The sequence below is a fragment of the Ostrea edulis genome, chromosome 4 (assembly GCF_947568905.1).
Source record: "Ostrea edulis chromosome 4, xbOstEdul1.1, whole genome shotgun sequence".
NCBI lineage: Eukaryota > Metazoa > Mollusca > Bivalvia > Ostreida > Ostreidae > Ostrea > Ostrea edulis.
Window position 1 is genome coordinate 17,780,136 of NC_079167.1, and position 24,673 is coordinate 17,804,808.

The 24,673-nt window shown below is 34.2% G+C and overlaps 2 protein-coding genes across 8 annotated transcripts in view; one reads left to right on the forward strand and one right to left on the reverse strand.

Moving 5' to 3' along the window:
* The window catches only part of LOC125649762 (meiotic recombination protein DMC1/LIM15 homolog), a 17,830-nt gene extending 15,088 nt beyond the window's left edge, over positions 1 to 2,742 (forward strand). The window contains exons 13-14 of the mRNA XM_056162147.1: positions 1,200 to 1,316; positions 1,403 to 2,742. Of these exons, the coding sequence (XP_056018122.1) occupies positions 1,200 to 1,316; positions 1,403 to 1,472 (187 nt within the window). The 3' untranslated portion in view covers positions 1,473 to 2,742. The remainder of the gene's footprint in view (positions 1 to 1,199; positions 1,317 to 1,402) is intronic.
* Positions 1,571 to 24,673, reverse strand: part of LOC125668212 (long-chain-fatty-acid--CoA ligase 1-like) — a 43,196-nt gene continuing 20,093 nt past the window's right edge. For all 7 annotated transcript variants that reach the window (XM_048902049.2, XM_048902052.2, XM_048902050.2 and 4 more), the window contains 7 exons: positions 17,407 to 17,495; positions 16,807 to 16,923; positions 8,354 to 8,407; positions 8,168 to 8,257; positions 7,615 to 7,716; positions 3,455 to 3,526; positions 1,571 to 3,346 (listed from right to left, as the gene is read on the reverse strand). In XM_048902049.2, coding sequence (XP_048758006.2) covers positions 3,206 to 3,346; positions 3,455 to 3,526; positions 7,615 to 7,716; positions 8,168 to 8,257; positions 8,354 to 8,407; positions 16,807 to 16,923; positions 17,407 to 17,495 — 665 coding nt within the window. In that variant the 3' untranslated portion in view covers positions 1,571 to 3,205. The remainder of the gene's footprint in view (positions 3,347 to 3,454; positions 3,527 to 7,614; positions 7,717 to 8,167; positions 8,258 to 8,353; positions 8,408 to 16,806; positions 16,924 to 17,406; positions 17,496 to 24,673) is intronic.

Below are 24,673 nucleotides of genomic sequence, written 5' to 3' on the forward strand. Positions count from 1 at the left end.
GGGGTCAAAGTTTCTTTTTTTCTTTTCTTTTTTCGTTTTTGTTGTTGTTGATATAGTGCAGATTCAAGTTTGTTAAAATCATGGACCCCGGGGATTGGATGGGGCCTCAAGGGGGGCATCAAAGTTTTACATACAAATTTATAGGAAAAATCTTTTAAAATCTTCTTCTCAAGAACCACTGAGCCAGAAAAGCTGAGGTTTATATGAAAGCTTCCTGATATAGTGCAGATTATAAATTGTTAAGATCATGGCCCCCGGGGGTCGGATGGGGCCACAATAGGGGGTCAAAGTTTTACATACAAATATATAGGAAAAATCTTTAAAAATCTTCTTCCCACAACCACTAAGCCAGAAAAGCTGAGATTTATATGAAAGTTTCCTGATATAATGCAGATTCAGGTTTGTTAAAATCATGCCCCCCCCCCCTTGGGGGTAGGATGGGGCCACAATAGGGGATCAAAGTTTTACATACAAATATATAGGGAAAATCTTTAAAAATCTTCTTCTCAAGAACCATTGGGCGAAAGAAGTTCACATTTACACGAAAGCTTTCTGACATAGTGTAGATTCAAGTTTGCAAAAACCATGGCCTCCAGGGGAAGGTTTGGGGCCATAATAGGGACTACGGTTTTACATGCAAATAGATATGGAAAATCTTCTGATATGGACCGAGGTGACTCAGGTGAGCGATGTGGCCCATGGGCCTCTTGTTAAATATCAGACCTATTCGATATCTCCTGAATATTCAAAGTAGATCTTTCATATTGTGTACATTGATTTTTTATGGCAAGACCTTTCATTTTAAACTATGACCTTTGACCTTGTAAGTTTGAAATTTTACTTCCTTATAAGAAAACATACTCTGTTAAATAACGTTAGAACTATATCTCCCGAACTATTAATGATGGAGCTTTCATATTCTGTATGTATATTTCTTAAGGCAAGGTCTTCATATCATACTATGACCCATGACCTTGAGCTTATCTAGAACAGTAAGATCATGTTCGTCATATTGGTCTTGATGCCATATCTATGTTATATGAATTTATTTTTAGTTATGTTGTAATCCTTTGGGGCCACAATATGGGGTCAAAATGTTTCATGGAAATAAAGATTGATAAAAGTCTTTTAAAAATCACAACAGCTGAACAATGGCAGGACTTGGATGAGTGGTATGACTCATGGGCCTCTTGTTGTAGATTTCAAGCAGACCCCAAGAAGCCAATAGGGGGACACATTCTTGCACATGCTTCTACAACAAGAATAAGTCTGCGCAAGGGAAGAGGGGAAACAAGAATTGCTAAAATATACGACAGGTATTGTGCTATTTATTCATTTTGAAATAATCATCATTTCACTCCATTGATGATCACGCCAGGTAAATTTTGAATTTCACTTGTAGCCCCGACCTCCCAGAAAATGAGGCAACATTTGCAATAATGGGTGGCGGAATCAATGACGCAAAGGAGTAATGCAGACAGTTAACCAGGAGCCTAAGGAGGACTAGATTTCTTTGTATATAAAATACAATAGTTTAATGAACTAATTTGTGTATGTATTTAGATACATCTGCTATCCATGTTTTTATTTCCAAGATTATAAAAACAAATCAAGAATATTAAAATACACTGAGTATATTATTACATATATACATGTATATATATATATATATATATCTATAAAAATATTGGATATTTTTTTTTAACAAGTATAATTCTGTAGAGCATTCCCATGTCACATAAAATCAATTGTAATAATTTGATTAATGTGTTGTAGCAATTCAAGCAATACATTTTTCATGTACATTAACAGTGATTTGTAATAAATCAAACCCTTGTAGTCGCAATTGCTTATCTCTATTATCTACACATTTCTCCCACACGGAAATTTTACTAAAATTTTGTAAATTCATATTTTGCTTCCAGTAATTTAAAAACAAGGGTACGATGGGGTGGCAGACCTTTGGTAAAACTGATAATATACAACAAAATTTATCCAATAAGCTGCCATGTCATGTAACTGCTCCTTTCATATTCTCAAGAATAGACATACTTTAACATCTGCTCCCCATTTTCATAGCATCTATATGATGTACATGTATAAAGGTAAAGATAACTAACTCCATGCATTAAATTTTCTCTGTACATCTATATTGAAACTCGCTTCACTACCAACCTCTCCCTCTCTGTCAAGGTTCATTTCTTCTATCTCTGAAAAATGACCCTGTATGTACAGCATGTATGTAATATACAATGTAAAGTAAAACACGGCTAAAGCAAACCTCCAGAGCCAACAAAAAACAGTTCATTATATCTAAACTTTGTTATACAGAAAAAAAAACCCACAATTGTTATACAGTAAAACACAATTATAACGAATCTCCAGGGCTAACAAAAAACAGTTCATTATAACCAAACTTTGTTATACAGTAAAACACAGTTATAGCGAATCTCCAGGGCTAACAAAAAACAGTTCATTATAACCAAACTTTGTTATACAGTAAAACACAGTTATAGCGAATCTCCAGGGCTAACAAAAAAATTCATTATAACCAAACTTTGTTATACAGTAAAACACAATTATAGCGAACCTCCAGGGCTAACAAAAAGCAGTTCGTTATAACCAAACTTCATTATACAGTAAAACACAGTTATAGCGAATCTCCAGGGCTAACAAAAAACAGTTCATTATAACCAAACTTTGTTATACAGTAAAACACAGCTATAGCAAACCTACAGAGCCATCAAAAAACATTAATTATAGCCAAACTTAATTATATCCACTAAAACATGGATATAGAAAACCTCCAGAGTCAACAAAAAACAGTTCATTATAACCAAACTTTGTTATAGCAAATAAATTTTTCATTATTTTCTCTTCATAGGTGAATAAAAAATCACTTCGCAATAAACATGAATTCGTAATAAACATGTTTGTAATAAGCATGTTTTACTGTATGCTGAACTGTTTTTGTTTTCTTTTATACTGCAGCCCAGCTGTCCTATTCTTACAGTGACCAAAAAAAAAAAGCCCATTATCAAACATATTTTAACCCCATAACTATTGATCAAGTTCTATTCCCCCTCAAATTCAGCATACATATCAGCTATCACAGACTGAAATTTCTCTCTGAGGATGGGTGTTTTCAATTTTTCTTTTTTTCCCCTTTCTTTTTATAACAAAACAGTTCAGCTTAGCTGTCACTTCATTTCTCAAGTTCAGCATACATTTCATCTATCAGAGACTGAAATTTCTTCCTGAGAAAGGGTCGCTTGTTCTTAAATGTGGGTGTCAATAAGCCGTTTTCAAGTGAGAACAGTTCAGGAAAGAGATAAATGTTTGCCACCTAAAAAAAGGAAAATTTTGAAATAGATATAAGATATTGTGACGCCATTTTCTGTTTTATATAAATTTCAACTTTGTAACCATAAATGAAATGTATATGTTCTATTACCTGTTCAAATTTTTTCAGTCCTGCTTCTTTTCCGACTCCAATGATATCCTTAAAGATCATGTCTTTCACTTTCTGCAAATAAACAAATGAAACCAAGTCAAACTTTTTGTGAAGTTGCTAGATATCAATATTGATGAATAATACACTCTGAAATACATGAATAGTTCTGCTGATTTTGAACAGGTTACATTTTCTTAAAAGTAGGTCAAATTACAAGGTCAACTTAGGTCATGGTATGAAATGAAAGATTTAACAAACTTGAATCTGCACTATGTCAGGAGGGTTTAAATAAAGGTTGAGATTTTTGACAAGGTATTGCAAAAAGGAATTCCGTTAAAACTTGTATTACAAAATTGATATAAAAAGTATAATCATCATGATGATGAATAGGCTGCAAGAGAAAAATTATCCTCACAAGTTTTTAACCTAACCTAACAAGAGGCCCATGGGCCACATCGCTCACCTGAGCAGCAATTCCTAGTAATAAACAAGCAAAACTATCATTATACAAGCAGCTTGGTTCAGAAAATACTTTCAAAGGTAACGACTAAAAATTTATTAATTATCAAACTTAATGATTAAATTTGAGAACAAATTCATTAATTATCATTTGCCCTTGTAGAAGGGTGTGGCCTTTCATAATAACAAATTTCATCTAAGGATGCTCTGTGCCCAGTTTAGTTCCTTATACATTTGCATGTAAAACTTTGATCCCCTATTGTGGCAGCACCCTAACCCCAGGGGTCATGATTTTTAACAAGAGTACCGCAAATGGTACAATATACGCCCGTCGGACAGTGAAATTTAACCTTCAAAGTTTAAGCATATTATGCACTCTGAATTGATACAACACACATTCTGAATAGAAGAGCCTTAAAGTGGGTCATGGTGCACCAATCCATCTGACATATGAACTGATTATGTATTTCTCTGAGAGGGAGGTTGTGACAAAATGTCAGTGCAATATCTATCTATGATGATAAAAAGTCCAGGAAACCATTTGATCTACTTTTAGCCCTAAAGTAGGTCATGGTACACCAATTAAGTTGAAATGTGAACTGATTATGTATTTCTCTGAGAAGGTGGTTGTGACTAAATTTCAGAGCAATACCTGTGACCATACCGAAAAAAATCTGGAAAACTTTGACCTACTTCTACCTCTAAAGTAGGTCATAGCGTACCAATCCAGCTGAAATGCTAACTGTACTTGTATTCCTCTGAGAGGAAGCCTTTGACTAAATATCAGGGTAATATCTGTATCCGTAATGAAAAAAAGTCTGGAAAACTTTTTGACCTATTTTTAGCCAAAAAGTAGGTCGAGGATGGACCAATCCAGTTGAAATGCAAACCGAACTTGCATTTTTTCAAAAGGAAGCCTGTGATTAAACGTCAGCACAATATCTGTATTCATAATGAAAAAAAGCCCGGAAAACTTTGACCTACTTTTAGTCCTAATGTAGGTCATGGATGGACAGGCCAATCCAGCTGAAACGCAAACTGAACTTGTATTCCTATGAGATGAAGCTTATATAACGAAAAAACCTCCAGAAAACTGTTTGACCTACTTATAGCCCTAAAGTAGGTCAAGGAGAGACCAATCCAGCTGAAATGCAAACTCACTCTTATACTTCCTGAGGGAGAAATTGTGACCAAATTTCAAAGTTGTACATGATCAGAAAAAAGTCCAGAAAACATGAAATCCGACGGACATACGGACAGCCAGCCAGACACACAGACAGTATAAAAACTTGAATCTCCACCATGTCAGGAAGCTTTCATGTAAATTTCAGCTTTTTTGGCCCAGTGGTTCTTGAGAAGATTTTTAAAAGACCCCACTCTATTTTTGTAATTTAAAAGACACCACAGAGTCATCCACTTCTGCTTCATGCTTAGATATTTTATTGAAAGTAGATATTAATGGCAAACTAAGAACTCAACTTTAAGACAAACGGGATGATTTCATCTTCTCCATCGTCAACTTCCCATATTTATGTAGCAATATTTCATTATCACCTGCATATGGTGTTTATATCTCTCAACTGATTCGATACACAAGAGCTTGTTCTGCGTATGGTCAGTTTTTAAATCGAGGCAAGCTACTGACAAACAAGTTGATGGTACAGAGGTTTCAACAGTGTCGTTTAAAGTCAGCATTTTGCAAATTCTATGGTCATTATAGCGATGTAGTTTGCCAATACAACCTATCATTGGGTCAAATGCTGTCTGATGTGTTTCATACCAATTGTTAGCTGTTCTTTACACACTGATTTTGACTACGGATAACTCCGTTTACCTGATCAAGATATAGAGCTCATGGCGGGTGTGACCGGTCGACAAGGGATGCTTACTCCTCCTAGGCATCTGATCCCACCTCAGGTGTGTCCAGGGGTCTGTGTTTGCTCAACTATTTTGTATTGCTTTTGGGATTGATCACTGTTTGTTATTTTCACCTTTCATTTATGTGATTATCTCCCCTTTGAAAGGGGCAGGCTCTTCATTTGAACAACTTTGAATCCCCTTTACCTAAGGATGATTTGTATCAAGTTTGATTGAAATTGGCTCAGTGGTTCTGGAGAAGATTTTCCTAATATATCAGCATGTAAAACTTTGATACCCTAATGTGGCCCCACCTTAATCTCGAGGGCCATGATCTGAACAAATAAGAATCTACTCTATATTATGCATGAAGCTTTCACTTGAATCTCCACTCTTATGGCCTGGTGATCTGAATAAATTTGGATCTACTCTATATCAGAAAGCTTCTAAGTAAATAAATATCCACTCTTCTGGCCCATTGGTTCTTGAGAAGATTTTTAAAGATTTTTTTTTTTATATATTTGTGTGTATAACTTTGATTCCCTATTGTGGCCTCAACATACCCCCAGGGGTCATGATTTTTTTTTTAAAACTTCATTATGTCAGGAAGCTTTCATGTAAATTTCAACTTTTTTTTTTTTAGCCCAGTGGTTCTTGAGAAGATTTTTAAATGACCCCACCCTATTTTTGTGATTATCTCCCCCTTTGAAGGGGGCATGACCCTTCAATTGAACAAACTTGAATCCCCTTCACCCAAGGATGCTTTGTGCCAAGTTTGATTGAAATTGGTCCAGTGGTTCTGGAGAAGAAGATGAAAATGGGAAAAGTTTATGCTGACAACAGACAAATTTTGATCAGAAAGGCTCACTTGAGCCTTTGGTGGCTCAGGTGAGCTAAAAATAATACTTTTGTCTGTAGATAGTCTAAGAATTCTTATACATGTACATGTAGTATCAATATGAAAGGTTTCATTTATTTTTAAGATACCTGTAACTTAGGTGTAAAAGTTCACAATTTCAATCAGATTTTCCAAAACTTGATAATTTATCAACAATGTTCATATATATCATCTAAGACTTTCTCTTACTAAGAAATAAATCTGATAATATCAGATGTCTAAACATCCGAGTAGTTTTGCTTTTGGCCCACAGAGCCATTTGCCAAATATGGAATCTACACTATATAAAACACCTGCATATTAATCAGATATGACAAACTAGTCATGTTATCGACTGATAAGAAATTTTTGTCACTTCTATATACTCCTGGGAGAACCCCACTATTGAATTGATCCCTTCCTGGCTCCCCAGTCTGAACAAATTTGAATAATGATGCAAAAACTGATACATTTAAGAAACATCCTTTTCCTGTATAGCACAATGTACCTTGTAATTGGCCCGAAAGGCATCAGAAGCTTTTTTTTTTTTTTTTTACATGTACAACATGATGTATGCATATCGACAAACTTAAATATCTGGAAAACTTTTAAAGATTTTTTATTTAATAATTATTACTAGATTAAAATGTTGTCAAAGTAACACAGTGGTTAGAATGGAGTTTTCACTCTCCTTTACAAGTAATTTCTGTTGGGGAAAATCCTTTAAAATGGAGGGCTTAAATCACAATACAGGATATGGACATTGGTCTTTAGGACAAGAAAATACATAATTGAAGGTCCTTTGTCAAGGTAGGTAATGCATGCAAGAAGCATCTGTATAATTCAGCAGTCTAAATTTGTAGATTTGCACCTACTGTCAGTGTCACACCACCGTTGCAAGGGAATAATGAAAGAATACTAGAAGACCTATATAATAAAACTCCTCCAAAATTTGACCTAACCATACCTTATTTTTACAGAGTTCTTCCATGTCTGGTGAGATTCCCTCTGTTTTAGCCCATCCTGGCATAACCTCTGGGTCTGGTACAATGATTCCCACCACATTGTTCTGTAGAAAGAAGCACAGAGTGAATCTGACAGATGAAATTGGGGATCAAATATTATTGTTAAGCAAACTGTTACAGAGAATCAAGTCAAATTTAATGCATATTCAACATTTCATGGTGATATCACAGCTTTGTAAACAGTTACAGTTTTAGAAGCAATATGTACAGTAGAACACACTTATAGTGAACATGCCTATAATGAATTCATGATTATCGCAAAGCGATATTTATTCCCCTATGACAGAAAAATAATGAAACTTTTATTGGATGAAATGATGTTTGGTTATAAATAACTGTTTTTCACAGGCCCTGGCTGTTCATTATTACCGTATTTCATTCACATGTACATCAAAGATTACCTAACCTGGGTAGAAAATTCAATAAAGACAAAAATATACGAAATTAGCTTCTTATTCAATCAAACTGGTTGTAAAATAACTTTAAGGTTCATACCTTTAGACTGTTGCCATCCACAAATGCCTGAGCAACAAACCTACTTCTAGAATAACAATTTTCTATCTTCTCTGTTGCAATATATTCTCCCTACAATTTGAAAATTGTTGATTTTTAAAAATCGCATTAATGCATGGTTTTTAAAAACATTTATAAATAAATAATGTGTTTCATTAGTCAAATTACCTGTGAGAGTTTAAAAATGTTCTTCTTTCTATCAATAATTTTCAGTGTTCCTCTCTGTAAATACAAATAAACATAAAGCACAATATCTTGTACATGATTTACAGACTTACTTTACTTAAGTTGATTACTGTTTTTGAGGGGAGGGGGCTCGATTAGAACAGTATTTCGAACCACAATGAAATACACAGTCTATTTCATGTTTCAATGTACAGAAAAAATATCCACACAAGTATACATCATATAAAAACCTCTCAACAAACTAAAGAAATTGGTCCCCACGAGTTTAAATGATTCCACAAAATTGTTTGTATTTAGTAAATAACAACTTAATAAACAAGGTGCTAAATTTAAACTTATAAGCTATTGTAATAACCATGCACAGCAATTAAGGTTGTATAACCTACCATAAATTACAAATTAGATCCCAGTTTTTCAGACTTTCACTTTTTGAAGTGAGTGTTTGGGAAATGAAAGGCCCTTCCTACATGTACATGCATACTATTTCAAAGTAATATCACATCTTCCTAGGTTGGAATTCCAACTCCGATACATTCTACCCAGGAAGTAAACGCTTTACAGAGTAGTTATATTACATGGTAACAGCTACACTGTACTTACTGTAGAATGACTAGTTTCCAAGGGGTCAATATTTGTAGTTTGGAAAAAAAAACAGCATGTCTACGAATTCTTCATTTCATTGAAAAAGAATTTTGTTCTTTTTCTGAATTAGTTCCATTTCTCTTATTCATGGTGACTTTAATTCATGGTTAAGTATCTACCATGGAAACAAAAATTGAATCCCATAAAAACAGAGAGGTCTTACAGTATCCAGCTAAAGACAGGTGTAACTGTCCATGTGCATATTATTTTGGTCTAATCAGGAGTGTACAGGTATTTCATTCCAGTTGATACCTAGATTATACTTGCATATTAAAAGATATGAAATTAGGAAATTTCAAAATCGTGTTGAGCAAATTAAAGCCATTTGAAATGATTTAGAATACACATGTAGGTTCTTATTTTACACGAGACGGAGCACTTAATTCTACAACCCAGCTGTTTTTATTCATATATGAGAACATAAATTGTGAGAGCAGACTTTTGGAGATTTATATTTCGTGTCATCCATCTTGTTCCTAACAGTTGATGACATAAAAGTCAATCACAGACCAATGTGCTTCATGAAGTATGCCAGCATGAACAGGAAGTGTCGCAGTTCATACCCTCATGTATTTTCAAAAGTAACAATTATATAAATTTCATAACAAGACGGATTTGTGAAACACTGATGCCCCCATAAGGCCAAACTCAAGGGTCATGAGGTCAAAAGTTTTGGACGCATGAAAAGAAAGGTCTTGTCACAAGGAATACACCTGTGAAATATGAAAGCCATAGCAATGATCATTAAAAAGTTGTGTCCAAGGTTAAAGTTTTTGAGGTCAAACAGATAGATGGAAAGGCCAAAAACTATATACACCCCTCTCTGAATACGGGAGCATAAAAAGGTCAACAGAGCACAAAATTAATCTATAACCTATTGATATAAGTTCATGTATAAATTTTCAAATCAACAGCTGCAAAGATAGCCCAAAAAATTAAATTTGATAAATTCAAGATCCATAACTCAACAAGAGTATCGCAAACGGTACAACATACGCCTGTTAAACTTTTAGTGCAATATCTGTATCCATGACAAGAAATTAAAAAAAAAAAACTATTTGACCCTAAAGTAAGCCATGGTGCACCAATCAAGTTGAAATGTGAACTGATTATGTATTTCTCTCAGAAAAAGGTTCTGACAAAATTTAAGGGCAATACCTGGATTCATTACCCAAAAAAATCTGGAAAACGAAAACAAGGTTTTTCTACTAAGTGAAACTACAACCTTGACCTTTTACCTTGAGAAACAATAGGCATCCTCTTGGCATAAGGTGTATGTGTACCAAGTTTGATGGTCCTAGCCCCAATGGTTATGTCTGTATCATGCTACAAAGTTTTTCTACTAAGTGACTCTACAACTTTGACTTTGAAAAAAGCGTCCTCCACTTGGCATGAGGAGGATGTGTAGCAAGTTTGACGGTCCTAAGCTCCTATAGTTCCGTTTGTATTCTGCCTACAAGGTTTTCCTATTAATTGACCTCTGACCTTGAAAAACTATAGGTATCTTCCTCTCATCAAGGTGATCAAATGTACCAAGTTGTAAGATCCTGGAGCTTACGTTTCATTTTGCATACAAGATCTGGACAGAGAGAAGGACAATGGTCAAACTTGATCTGTAACCCGTTGATATAATTGTTAATGGATGAATATTCAATTCAATAGCTGCAAGGATATAGCCAATAAAGTATGGAAAACTATCATTGCACACACAGGCGCACACAAAGATGCACAGGCTGATCACTATGCTACTGCCTATGGGCGGAGCCTTTATAAACAAGGTCATAACTTTGGTACCAAACGAAAGTTTTTGTGACAAGGAATGCACATATGAAATATGAGAGTCCTCTCACTCACCAATCAAAAGTTTGTTTTTGTTTTTTTTTTATAATTTGTTTTTTGACACATACAATATAATCACACAGACAAATAAACAAACGGACAATCAATCATACATACATTTCATTCTCTCCTGTGGTCACTTGCTGTACAGTATTGAAGCATAACAAAAAAACATGTAAAAATTAAAAAAGAAATTATTCAAAAATATCTTCCCATCTCTTCCACATTTTGTCAAAGCTGTGCATTCTTTGTTTTTGAATTGCAGCATATTTTTCCACATGATATTTTAACTTTAAGTGACATAATAATCCAACAAGGTTTGGTTCCTTATCCTGCATTAAACAGGTAAAGATGTATTGTTTAACATATAAAATTATAAAATTCATAACTTTGTTATTAAAAGTTAGTGGATTTTCACCTAATATAATATTGGACACATTAAAACCTACTCTTTCTGAAGTTTTTCTATATATATGAAGACTCAACTCACTCCACAATGTTTGGGTTTTATCACATGAAGCAAAAATATGTGTCATCGTCTCCACATTACTTGTACAAAATCTACAGCAGTCATTTGTTTTAACATTAATTTTTTTCAAATAATATCCAACAGGAAGGATTCTATGTAAAATTCTAAACTGTAGCCATTGAGCAGAAGAATCAGTTGTTGTTTTGAAACAAATTTTAAACACCCCTTGTATGGAAATATCACCCACTCCATATGGAGACAGTTCAGCTTTCCACTTGACCATAGAAGTTGGGATCGTATCGTTTTCGTTCAAAATATTGTAAATGATTTTGGAACATTTTTCATGCATCAAAACATGTTAAAAAAATACAGGCATACAGGGATTAGTAATTTTTTTGGCTAAATGTCTATCAATAGACAAACTTTTTAGGTATTTTGAAATTGCTGTGATAATGCTATTATATTGCATTACACAAACTTCATGGAGATTGTATAAGCATTGTAATTTTTCTAAGGCAAGGAAATTACAATCATTGTCAAAAAAATCTTGAACAACTTTAATCCCTTTATCATACCATGCTTTAATAAAAACAGGTTTTCCAGCTATTTTAATATTAGAATTGTACCACACTGGAATATTTTGAAAATTACTTTTTAGTTTTGGAGAATTTTGACTGATCTTCAAATAAGAAAGCCAAGAAGTAAAAACATCTTTCCAAAATGCATTATTTTCATTAAGTAAGCATTCTAAAATAAAGCTATCTCCAAAGTCATATAATTTCTTTAAGATATCACTTCCATACACAGCAAAGAAGATACTCATCCAAGGTTTATAACAATTAGACTTAGTAAGTCTCTTAATCCATGAACATTTCAGAGATGTAATAAAGTTGTTTATATCAACCATCTTTAAACCACCTGCTAGATAGTCTTGTGTTATCATAGACCTCTTGACTTTATCTATACTAGATTTCCACAAGAATTCAAAGATAATTTTGTACAAATATGTAATTGTTTCCTTTTTAGGAGTAGGAAGTGATATGAACAAATGATTCAATTTTGGGATAAGTAAGGTTTTAATGACAGTGACCCGACCAATAGGAGTAAGAATTCTTCTTTTCCACTGTTCAATAAGAGCGACAATTTTCGGGATTTGAAGTCCAAAATTTATGTCTTCAATTTCTTTAAGATCAACAGAAAAATTAATACCAAGTAAATTAAAAGTTGTTGATCCCCAGTCCAATTTCCATCTTGTATGATGAAAGACTTGATCTGAAATTTTTTTTGAACCAATCCATATAATCTTCGTTTTAGAAGTATTAATCCTTAAACCAGAAAAACTGGAAAAAAATTCAATAGTATCCAAAGCTGCAAAAAGCGATTCAGCTGAACCATCAAGGGCTAGTGAAGTATCATCTGCATATTGTGATATTTTATGTTCTTTATTTTGTATACATATGCCATTTATATTTTTGTTTTGTTTAATTAATATTGCAAGAATTTCAGCACATATGATGAATAAATATGGTGCAATAGGATCGCCTTGTCTACATCCTCTTTGTATGTCAAACTGTTTAGACAGGAATCCACTCTGTAAAATCGAGGCTCTGAAATTTGTGTTCAAAATCTTTATCCACTGAATAAAGCATTCCCCAAAACCAAAATATTTTAAAACTTTATAAATGAAAGACCATGACATTGAATCAAAAGCCTTTTCAAAATCAATGAATACTAAAAGACCTGGAATATTGTTTCTCTCAGTATATGACATAATATCATAAATAAATCGAATATTCTCTCCAATATATCTCCCTTTTAGAAAACCAGATTGTGTATCTGATATTATATAATCCAAAACGTGTTTGATTCTGAAGCTAAGACAGCCCGATATGATTTTGTATAGTACATTTAAAAGCGTAATTGGTCGCCAGTTTTTTAGAAGTTGTCTTGGTTTATCTCCTTTGGGTAAGCATGAAATAATTCCTAATCTTTGTGAAATAGGAAGTTCCCTCTTATGAAATATACAATTAATGGCTCTTACAACATAGTATTTAATATCATTCCAAAAAAATTTGAAAAATTCTGTCGTGTAACCATCACTACCAGGAGATTTGTTGTTTTTCATGTTTTTTAGCACATTAAGAACCTCTCCCTCTACAATATCGACCTCTAGTTTATTGGCTGTATGCACATCTAACTTAGGAGAATTATAATCAGAAATGATGTTCTCTAGATCAACATTAATCAAGTTTGAATCATTATTGTTATATAAAGTTTCATAATATATCTTAACATTATCCAATATCTCTGATTGATCATATATTATTCCGATATCCTCCAAATTAATTTTTTTAATAGTTTTGTTCAAGTAATTCCTAGATTCCAAATTACAAAAATATTTTGAAGGTTTTTCTCCTTCTTCTATCCAACGAGCACGAGACCTTATCATATGACCTTGCAATCTTTCTTTTCTAATACATTCAAGGGCTGCTCTCTTCTCATCAAGAGTATTAATATCAATATTTGGTTCAGACTCCAAAACCTCAATTTCATCCAAAAGTTTTTTTTCTTTAGTATTTTTTTTCCTTTTTCTTATAAGATGAGTATGATATACTAACTCCCCTGATCTCCATCATTAGAACCTCAAGAAATAAGCTTTCATCAATGCCATTTTTGCACTGAAAATTCATACTTCCTATATCATTCAAATATTGGTTACTTACAGATTGAATAGTTTCTTTAACCTTCATAACATAGTCCTTATCTGTTAACAAATTGTTATTAAATTTCCAAAGACCGCGTCCTCTAATAAAGGGATTAAATTTTAATTCAATAACAACAGCCGAATGATCGGATCTATATCCTGGCTTTATGGTACAATTTTCTACCAAATTTGACAAGCTGTCAGATATAAGAAAATAGTCAAGGCGACTTTGTTTTAAGGGATTTTTTTTACGCCATGTGTAGACTTTTTTGTCTGGATTTAAAATCCTATAATAATCTAGGAGTTGTAAATCTTCCATAATTTCTAGAATTTTAGCACGGGCTTTTGGATTATTAATGCCACAGTAATTATGAGTATCCAAAGAGGGGTTTAATGTAAGATTGAAATCACCACATAAAATAAAATATACATTGTCAAATTCCAAAAAAGTATTTCTGACATTTTCATAGAATTGAGGGTTATCAGTGTTAGGACCATATATGTTTATAAGAGTTACTTTATTCTCTTCAATAGTCATGTCAAGAGCAAGTAAATTACCTTCGCAATCCCTTTTTTCACCATGAATTTTAAACTCGAAGTTATTATTGAATAAGATGCACACCCCCTTTGAGTTTGACATATAAGAATTAAATACACATTTGTATCCCCACTGGGATTCAATATATGGCTCGCACTCAGAAGTAAAATGTGTATCTTGCAGACATATGATAGAATAACGTTTTTGTTTTAAGTAGTTAAGAACATCTGCACGCTTAGTTGGTGTTGCCAGCCCTTGACAGTTCACTGTGGCTATTGAAATATTTTCAGACAATGGCATCCAAGAAAAATTGCAAAACAACAAAAAATACAAACACTTTCAGCAAGTAACCCTTGAAAACAGAAACAAAAAGAGAACACAGGAAGGCCACATTCACACATACATGCATACCACAGAAAAAAACAAAAAACAACAAATGACAAAAATACAATGTACGTCCTGTAACCAAATTGATGTAAATACAGTGTTTTAAAGAACATCGAACCCGAAGTCACTGCGCTCTCAGGTCGATCCCAATGCATATATTAACACTGCTCTACTAACGTGGATCTATAAAAAAAACCAAAAAAAACCAAGAAGATAATATCACTCTCGAAGTTTTTTGTTGATATCATCAAAGATGTTAAATGTGTGGCGACGGTCTTTTTTGTCCAGTGCAAATACTTTGCTGTTAAAATACCACACGGAATGGACATTTGGATGTTCTTTGAGTTTTTGTATCAATTTTGCGTTTTGTGGAGTAATGTGGTCCACCATTGTGAAGTCCTCTTTCATCATAACTTTACGGTGCTTTATGATATTTGTCTTGGCTTCTGAGCTGATCATCCGCACAAGAACCGGACGAGGTCCACCACTTCTGTCAGGAATTCGGTGTATTGCGAGGATATCTGCAGGGTTGACATCTATATCGATCCTTTGCTTAAGAATTTTGCAGAATTCCTCTCTGAGATTTTCTTTTGAATGCTCTCGCCATCCTAATAATTTGATATTGCATTTTTGCGAGTATTGTTGATTAAAGTTTGCCATTGAAATGGCTTGCCGAGCGTTCCTGGCTGCTGTGTTGAGTTCGTCGCTTAGCTTCTGTAACTCTCTTTTTTCTTTTGCAATTGTCTCCCTTACGTCTGTCAAGTTCATATTCAGTGCGTCGAATTTTTCTATGTTGTCAATATTGGCCCGCATTAATTTTTCATCAGTAGTTTTCTGTGTGGATTTCTCAATTTCAGATTTTATTTCGTTTTTGAGTTCCTTCTTTATTTCGTCTTTGATGGCCATTTTTATTTCTTTGACAAAGTCACTTTTCAGTTCCGACAGTATGTTTTTTACTACGTCACCAATGTCTCTTTTGGAAACCATTCCTTGCTTTATTTCTTCCAGACTTTTATGTATTGAATTAAGGTCAATTTCCTCTGTTGAATCAACTGTATTGTCGGAGAGTCCTATGGAACTTTGATCAGAAATGCTTTGATCCGAACTACTTAGCCGAGATTTTTGGGTCGCATTTTTATCACTTTTCACTGTATTCCCTGCCGAATTAATGTTCAGTTGAATGAGATTTTTCTTTTTGTCGTCTGTGGCACCGATGGAAGTTGGTGTTGTAGTTCGACTTGACCGGCGACTCGCCATGTTGCTAAGTGTGAATAGTACTCAAGGCGAGATTTCGAAATTTTTCAATAAAAACGTTAAAAAGTTCTATATGTAATTCAAAAAGTCTCTATCGACTCACCGTGCGTTTCCAGTTTTTAACACCAGTATTCCATGACTAAATACACTCTGATATATATAATAGCTAATAAGAAAAGTCCACTTTCAGTAGAGCTTGAAAAAACACGTCCTACACCATACTTGGTCACGTGAAAAAAAACCCACCAATCAAAAGTTAATATAAGCAAGATAAAAAAATTGAAATTTGATTCAAACCACAAGGTCAAAGATCATGGCATCAAAATAAATTTGTCATAAGTAATCTATAAACAAAATATCAAAGCCCTACTTTAAAAGTTCATGAGATATTGTCTTGGTTAACTTTTCTTAAAGTAGGTCAAACTCCATTGTGAAGGTCACAAGATCAAAAAGTCTTAAAAATTGTCACAAAGAATGTACAAATGAATTATGAGAGCCCTATCACTTACCATTCAAAATTTATGAGCAAGGTTAAAATTACGGAAAGACAAAATAGATATAACCTACTTCAGTCTCAAGAGCACAAAAAGCCTGATATTTACCGGCTGCCATTCTCCAATATCTCCCGTGTGTAGCCAACCATCATCATCTATTGTTTCCTTTGTCTTTGCTTCATTCTTGAAGTAACCAATGAAGGTACTTGGGCCATAGCTGCAGATCTAGAGATAATGAACACTATATATGAATACTGGCAGAAGAAAACTCGCAGTGCATGGCGCACTAATTGTTGTAGTAACTATGCAAAAATGTTTTTCAAGTGAAGAATAAGGAAAATGCTTCTGATGCAGAAGTAAAATCAGAACCCAATCCCCCCCCCCCATCAATAATCTAAATAGCTCAGCGGATTAAGGCAAAATGTTATGCTTTGAAGTCCCACAGTGGTTTTGATAATGATACTAAAATGGATATTTTTGAAATGAAGAAAATTTCAGATTTCTAAAATCACAATTTTACTACACATTCCTATATTTTCCCTTCATGACAATTTTGATTAGTGTGTTATCCCCCCTTGATGTAGAATTCTTGTAATCATGATACAATGTGATGAAGATCATTGTGCCAAAAATCCTTTGGAATACTGTCAATGAATTAAAAACAGAAATGTCAAGGACAGTATCATGAAATGTATTATCATTACTTACCTCCCCTTTGCCATCTTCGGCATAATAATCCATTTCTGGTACATCAACCAATTTTACTTTGGCACAAGGAAGGGGGCAACCAACATGGCCTACAAATTCATAAGAATTGTGAATGTTTTCATAGCGGCATGAAAACTTAGCATACTTGATTCTAACAACCCAGCACACTCGGGTTAACCATCAATGTCTGACAACACACTTGAATGAGAACCGGAATGGTGCACACATTCCACAGGGTGAACCAACTGAGTCAGAAAAAGATTGGTGCAGGCGGCTTCAAGATGGCATCCTTAATTGGAAACAGTAGCATCTAGAATGATTCATTCTAAGACATAATACTTTTAATCCAAGTATACTCGTAAAATAAACATGATTTGTAAAAGTGTTGGTCATTTCTATGCCAAATACAAACTGTAATGTTTATACAATAGAAAGGCAATGTTTTCATTACTGTACTTTAACAAGGACACTTGATTCTTAGCAAGTCTCAGGGTATACTTGGTTTAGTTTGATTTGGGTACATTTGATCAGAATCAAGTATGCTAACTGAGTAAATCCATAATTTCTTAACAAAGACCCATAGACCAAAATGCTCACCTGAGCTACTATATACATGTACAAATTACATAAGGATGCTTGCAAAGTCATCTGCAAAGTGGTTCCAGAGAAAATACCATATTTATACATTATTTCAGGTAAGAATTGAGAAAAGATGTCAACCTTCAACAACTCGGTGAGTAATCTGTTGTCATCATTGAACAACCTAAAAATGAGTGATCTATTGTGGATTTTAAACAACCTCAGAATGAATTATCTCTTGTCTACCTTTGACAATCTTCAAGTAGTTTATCCGTTGTCAACCTCTGAATTCAAGGTAAGTGATCTGTTGTTTACTTATACATGCTTAGGGCTAAACAATATGCCCCCTTTACGATAAGACACATATTGCAATACTTATGTCACGATTTAATATTTCTAATACAATACATTTTACAGAAGAAACCAATAAATAACTTTGAAGAAAAATTTAATTACATGTATGAAGATTCACAGTCACAATTTTAAAAGCAAAGTTCATTATTGTTTTTTTAGACTCAAGGCTAACAACAGTCTGACCATTATCGGATGCCATTTTATCCCTAGTGCATGTAAAAATAAGTACAGGTCAAGCTCGATGTACTTTACAGAACCCGATTTTAAAAAACTTATCAAACCGAAGATCAAAGCAATGAATCGAACATTGAATCGAACGTTTATAATGAACAATATTGATATTTCAGTAAATTGTTTCAGTCCTATCATATGCATACTGTTCCACTTAATCCAATGGCCCAATTGTCAGTGAAAAATTAATAGAATTAGCAAAATATTTGATTAGCCAATTCACCAAATGAGTAGACTTCATATACCTCTCAAACCAACTGGCACCTGAAGCATAGACACTCCTAACCCCCCCAACCACCACCACCACCACCAACCCACCCTTATGATTTTTTTTTTTTTTTTTTTTGCAGCCATAATTTCTCCGAAATGTATGGATTCCATATCTATCCCATCCCAATTTTGATTTATGTAATCACTTCATGCTTTTTTTTAACCTTTAAAGATTGGCTTTCTACCGATACAATAAAATACACAAGGTAAGAAACAAAAATTTGCAAACAAACAGGGGGTCCAAGCTTTGGAGCACATTTTCACAGTAGTTGCAGTGTTCCTTAAGGAATTTTGGTGAGTGGCAGGTCAGGGAGATGTCATACTACAAGTCTCTTCAATTCAAAACCCATCTCATCTCTTATACTTGTCACAAGGTCTTGCCATAACAAATCTATACACAAAATATGAAAGATCTACCTTAAATAATTCAGGAGATATTGAACACGTCAGAAATTAAACAAGAGGCCAACAGGCCTTATCAGTCACCTGAATACTAGTGAAAAAGTATCACTACTTCCATGGGCTATGAAATCTCGAAAAAATTTCCTATTCTGAATATCTAAGCTTAATTCTAATGTTCAGCAACAGTATAAACAAGATGTGTTCTTAAAACTCCACTGCCCTCAAAAGTGCATACACTGATGAAAGGCTTTAAATAATAGGTGTATTTACATTACAAGAGGCTCAGGGGCCTTATAGGTCACCTGAGTATCATGTAACAACCTTCCAATGTTTGAATTAGGTTTGTGTTTAAATATAAGAATTTTACTTTTGGATGGAAGAAACATTGAATAGCTATGTGGTCATGAAGTACATGTGTCATTTTTATGTTCAATCAATAATCCTTTTTAAAAAACCTAGGTCTGAGACATCATAAAGAAAAGGGTTATTTACTCCTTAGATAAAACCAATATAAGAAGATTTTCAAAGAATTTCTACATTTTCACTATATGACCAATAGAGCCCCACCCTAACACAAGAACCCCTGCCCCAGGGGCCATGAATTTCACAATTTTGGTAGAGGGCTCAACGCTCATTATAATTATGCCCACAGTTTGGCTTCTTGATGTCCAGGAGTAAAGAAGAAGATTTTTTAAAATTACACTCATTTTGATGGTTTTTGCCCCACCCCTCTGGCCCCAGGGGGCAGGGACCACGGATTTCACAATTTTTGTTCCCCTCCACCCACATATGCTATATGCCAAAATTGGTTGAAATTGGACCAGGGGTTTCAGAGAAGAAGCTGAAAATGTTCAAATGTTAACGCACGACGAAGGACAAAAACAGAAGATTTTCAAAGAAATATTGCATTTTCACTATATAACCAATCAGCCCCGCCTTTGCACCAGAACCCCTGACCCAGGGGCCATAAATTTCAGTTTTGAAAGAAGCATCCTTGATCATCATTATCATACTATTAGTTTGTCTACTTAATACCCAGCAGCAGAGGAGAAGATTTTCAAAGAAATAAAATGCATTTTCACTATATGATCAATAGGGCTCCACCCTAATACCAGAACCCCTGACCCAGGGGCCATGAATTTCACAATTTTGAAAGAGGCATCCTTGCTCATCATATCCATGCTACTGGTTTGTCTACTTAATACCCAAGGACAGAGAAAAAGATTTTCAAAGAAATAATGCATTTTCACTATATGACTTATAGAGCCCCACCCTAGCACCAGAACCCCTGATCCAGGGGCCATGAATTTCACAATTTTTAAAGAGGCATCCTTGCTCATCATCACCATGCTATTAGTTTGTCTACTTAATACCCAAAGACAGAGAAGAAGATTATCAAAGAATTTCTACATTTTCACTATATGACCAATAGAGCCCCACCCTAACACAAGAACCCCTGCCCCAGGGGCCATGAATTTCACAATTTTGGTAGAGGGCTCAACGCTCATTATAATTATGCCCACAGTTTGGCTTCTTGATGTCCAGGAGTAAAGAAGATTTTTTAAAATTACACTCATTTTGATGGTTTTTGCCCCACCCCTCTGGCCCCAGGGGGGCAGGGACCACGGATTTCACAATTTTTGTTCCCCTCCACCCACAGATGCTATATGTCAAAATTGGTTGAAATTGGTTCAGGGGTTTCAGAGAAGAAGCTGAAAATGTTCAAATGTTAACGCATGACGACGGACAAAAACAGATAGCAATAGGTCACCTGAATGATTCAGGTGACCTAAAAACATCAAAAGATATGACTAATCCTAAAGTCATAACCCTGGGTTATGAAATTCACCATTTTTTGTACATGCTTTTCTGCTATTCCTAAATATGCTTTTATATTTTATACAGTATCAGCAAACTTACACATACATACTACATTGTATATGCTAAGTTTGGTCCCACCCTGGGGTCAGAACCCTTACTCTGGAGAAAATCAAATTTACAATTTTGGTAAAAGACTACCTGCTCTATTCATTTACCACTATATACAAAGTTTGGCCCCGCCTGGAGTCAGAACCCCTATCCTGGGGATTATGAAATTTACAATTTTGGTAGAGGCCTTCCTACTCTACATCATTATGCATTTAATTTTTCTTATATGTGTGTGGTTCTTGAAAAGAAGATTTTTGAAAATTGGTCATTTTGGGCAGTTTTTGCCCCACCCCTAAGGCTCCAGGGGTTCAGGAATCCTGAAATTTACAATTTATGTTCCCCTTGTTCCAAATATGTTTCATACCAAATTTGAAAAGAATTGGAATGATAGTTATCTAGAAGAAATTAAAAATGTCTATTCTTCACACATTTAATAACTGGCCATTTTGGCCCCACCCTGATATACCAAAACCCCTACCCCTGGGATCATCAAATTTACAATTTTGGTAAAGGACTACCTGTTTTTTCTAAATATGTATTTACTTTCATTTTAGTATCAATAGCACTAAAGATGATGTTATTTAAGTGTTTTACATATTTTACACTATATACCAAGTTTGGCCCCGCCCTGGGGTCAGAACCCCTACCCCGGGGATCATGAAATTTACAATTTTGGTACAGCTAGGCCTTCCTGCTCTACATCACTATGCATTTAGTTTTTCTTACATCTGTGTGGTTCTTGAGAAGAAGATTTTTGAAAATTTTGGGCAGTTTTTGCCCCGCCCCAAGGGCCCCAGGGGTGCTGGAGTCCTGAAATTTACAATTTATGTCCCTCTTGTTCCAATGATGCCTCATACCAAATTTGAAAAGAATTGGACTGGTAGTTATTAAGAAGTTAAAAATGTTCAATTGTTAACGCACGACGGACAACAACCAATTGCAATTGGTCACCTGAGTTTACTCCAAAGTTGTACGGTCAAACTTCACAAAATAATAAAGCATTGCCATAAAGAACCCATATACAGAAAATGAAAGCCCTTCCTTAGTAGTTCAGGAGATATTGCATAGGTCAGGGTCTTTTTTTAATAAAATAGGTCAAACTCTAAGGTCAAAAGATCAAACACCAATGTGTACAATGTCTTAATACCATAAAGAATTAATCTATATACCAAATATGAAATCCCCACCTAAAATAGTTCTGGATATATTTAATAGGTTATGTTTTCTTAAAAGTAGGTCAAACTCCGAGTTGAAGGTCACAAGGTCAAAATATGAAATGAAAGGTCTTGCCATAAGAAATATATATACAAGATATGAAAGATCTACCTTAAGGATATGCGGGACGATGATCACGTGATAGTTGCAAATTTATCATAAAGTTAGAACTGGAGGCAGCGTAGTTAAAGCTTCCCGAGAAAAATCATAATGCTGTACAGACACACTATATGACGTCACAATAAAAAAGTACGTCACGACGTTGTATCGCAGGGGAAATGTCATCATAATTTGTCCTAATTTGCCACCGCTATCAAGTGTCATGTGTAAATCTGTTGATTAAATTCTTGTCAAATGATATTTTTTATTTCTATTTGATATTAACTACAAGTCTCACGTCTCATATATATTGTATATATTAAATATATATGTATAGTATTCGCCACAGTAATTTTGATAGTATAGCCTATAAGTCACCGGAATTGCTGCTACATGTATACAATTTGCATTTAGGCATTTAGAAAAAGAAAGTCAATCGTGTGTAAACAATGACTCGGTGCATTAGTGTAAGATGATGATTGTTTGTTGATATTTACTATAGTAGTGTGAAACGAGAATTGGATACATATTTCTCTCAAATCTTGCTTGGGAAACGTACAAACTATTCTGGTGCTTTTATAATTGATCACTGTTTGCGAAAAATACCACCACCCATATGACGAAGATCAAATATTAATGTCCATACTAGGAATGTTTAATTTTCCCAAGCTTTTTCATGTTTAAATCTAAGTACGCTTTATATCTCTATTTCATATCAAATCATTTTTACTAACTTTACGAAACACTGCTGCGGAAACTAATGTAAAAAAAAAAAAAAATGACACATGTCGGAATGTATGTGAAAAGCAGACGTGCGAAAAAGAAAAAAGGTGCAAAGTCACAACATGTGTTAGCTGCAGAACTGTAGCTCTCTGAAAAAATATTTTGATAAAACAGAGAGCTACAGAGCCACCCCTTATAAAAACCTTCGATTTACGGTGCACAAAAAGCTGTGCACAGTTGAGGCCTTATATCGTTGTATTCTTGAGTTGCTGTCTCATAAATCTAATATCAAAAAATTCTTAACATATTTTCCTACTATACTTGTGTCTAAACATACCTTCAAATATTCATTAAAGCCCCATACGACCTGAAAACTCCCAGTTTCAAATGATTTCGTTTGTTGACGTAGCCATGCTTCATTTAGTGAGTGGACTACCCTGTTTTTGAGCACTAATTTTCACCCAATATACTTAAATTTTCCCAATTTCTTATTATGTGGTTATGTTTAAGCATGTTATTATTTATTTTACATTCTGCATATATTCTAAAGATTATTGTAAAAGATATATATGAAAATTCCATCTAATTATTTTTTTTAATTGAAAATCGGAATGATCTTGGAAAATTCACAATTTTAGAAAAGGGGAGTAATTCAAAGCTTATTACCTCCCTTGTATACTTAGAAAGTGGTCATGAAATTTATACACATTGTAAAGGACATCCTCATGGTGCTTCATGAAAAAAAGAAAAAATATTCATTGACAAGTTATTTTTGGCCACATCGTCCCGCATGTCCTTAAATAGTTCTGGACATATTGTATAGGTCAGATTTTTATTAAAAGAGGATCAAAATTTTCCAGGTCAAGTTTACAAGATTACACATCATTGCATCACATAAAAGGTCTTGCTGTAAGGAATTTATGTTCAAAATATGAAAGCTCTACCTTAAATAATTCAAGAGATATTCTTAAAGATTTTTTCTATATATCAACATACAACATCTTCATCCCCTATTGTGGTCCCACTCTAACAACCCACCCCCACTCCCACAGGACCAGGAATTGCACCAACTTGGATCTACTCTTTGTCAGGAAACTTTCATGCAAATTTGAACTTTTCTGGCCCAGTAGTTTTTGGAAAAGAAGATTTTTAAATGACCCCACCCTATTTTTGGGATGATCTCCCTTTAGAAGGGGGCATGGCCCTTCATTTGAGCAAATTTGAATCCCCTTCACCCAAGGATACTTTTTGCCAAGTTTGGTTGAAATTAACCCAGTGGTTCTGGAGAAGAAGTCAAAAAAGTTAAAAGTTTACAGACAAATAACGGATGATCTGAGCTTTCAGCTCAGGTGAGCTAATAAAAAAAAGTTATATATTTTTATGATTCTTTTTTTTTTTTAATTTTAATTTATTTTCATGATGACCTAATGGTGCATGTTATTAGACAATAATTTAAAGGATGGAT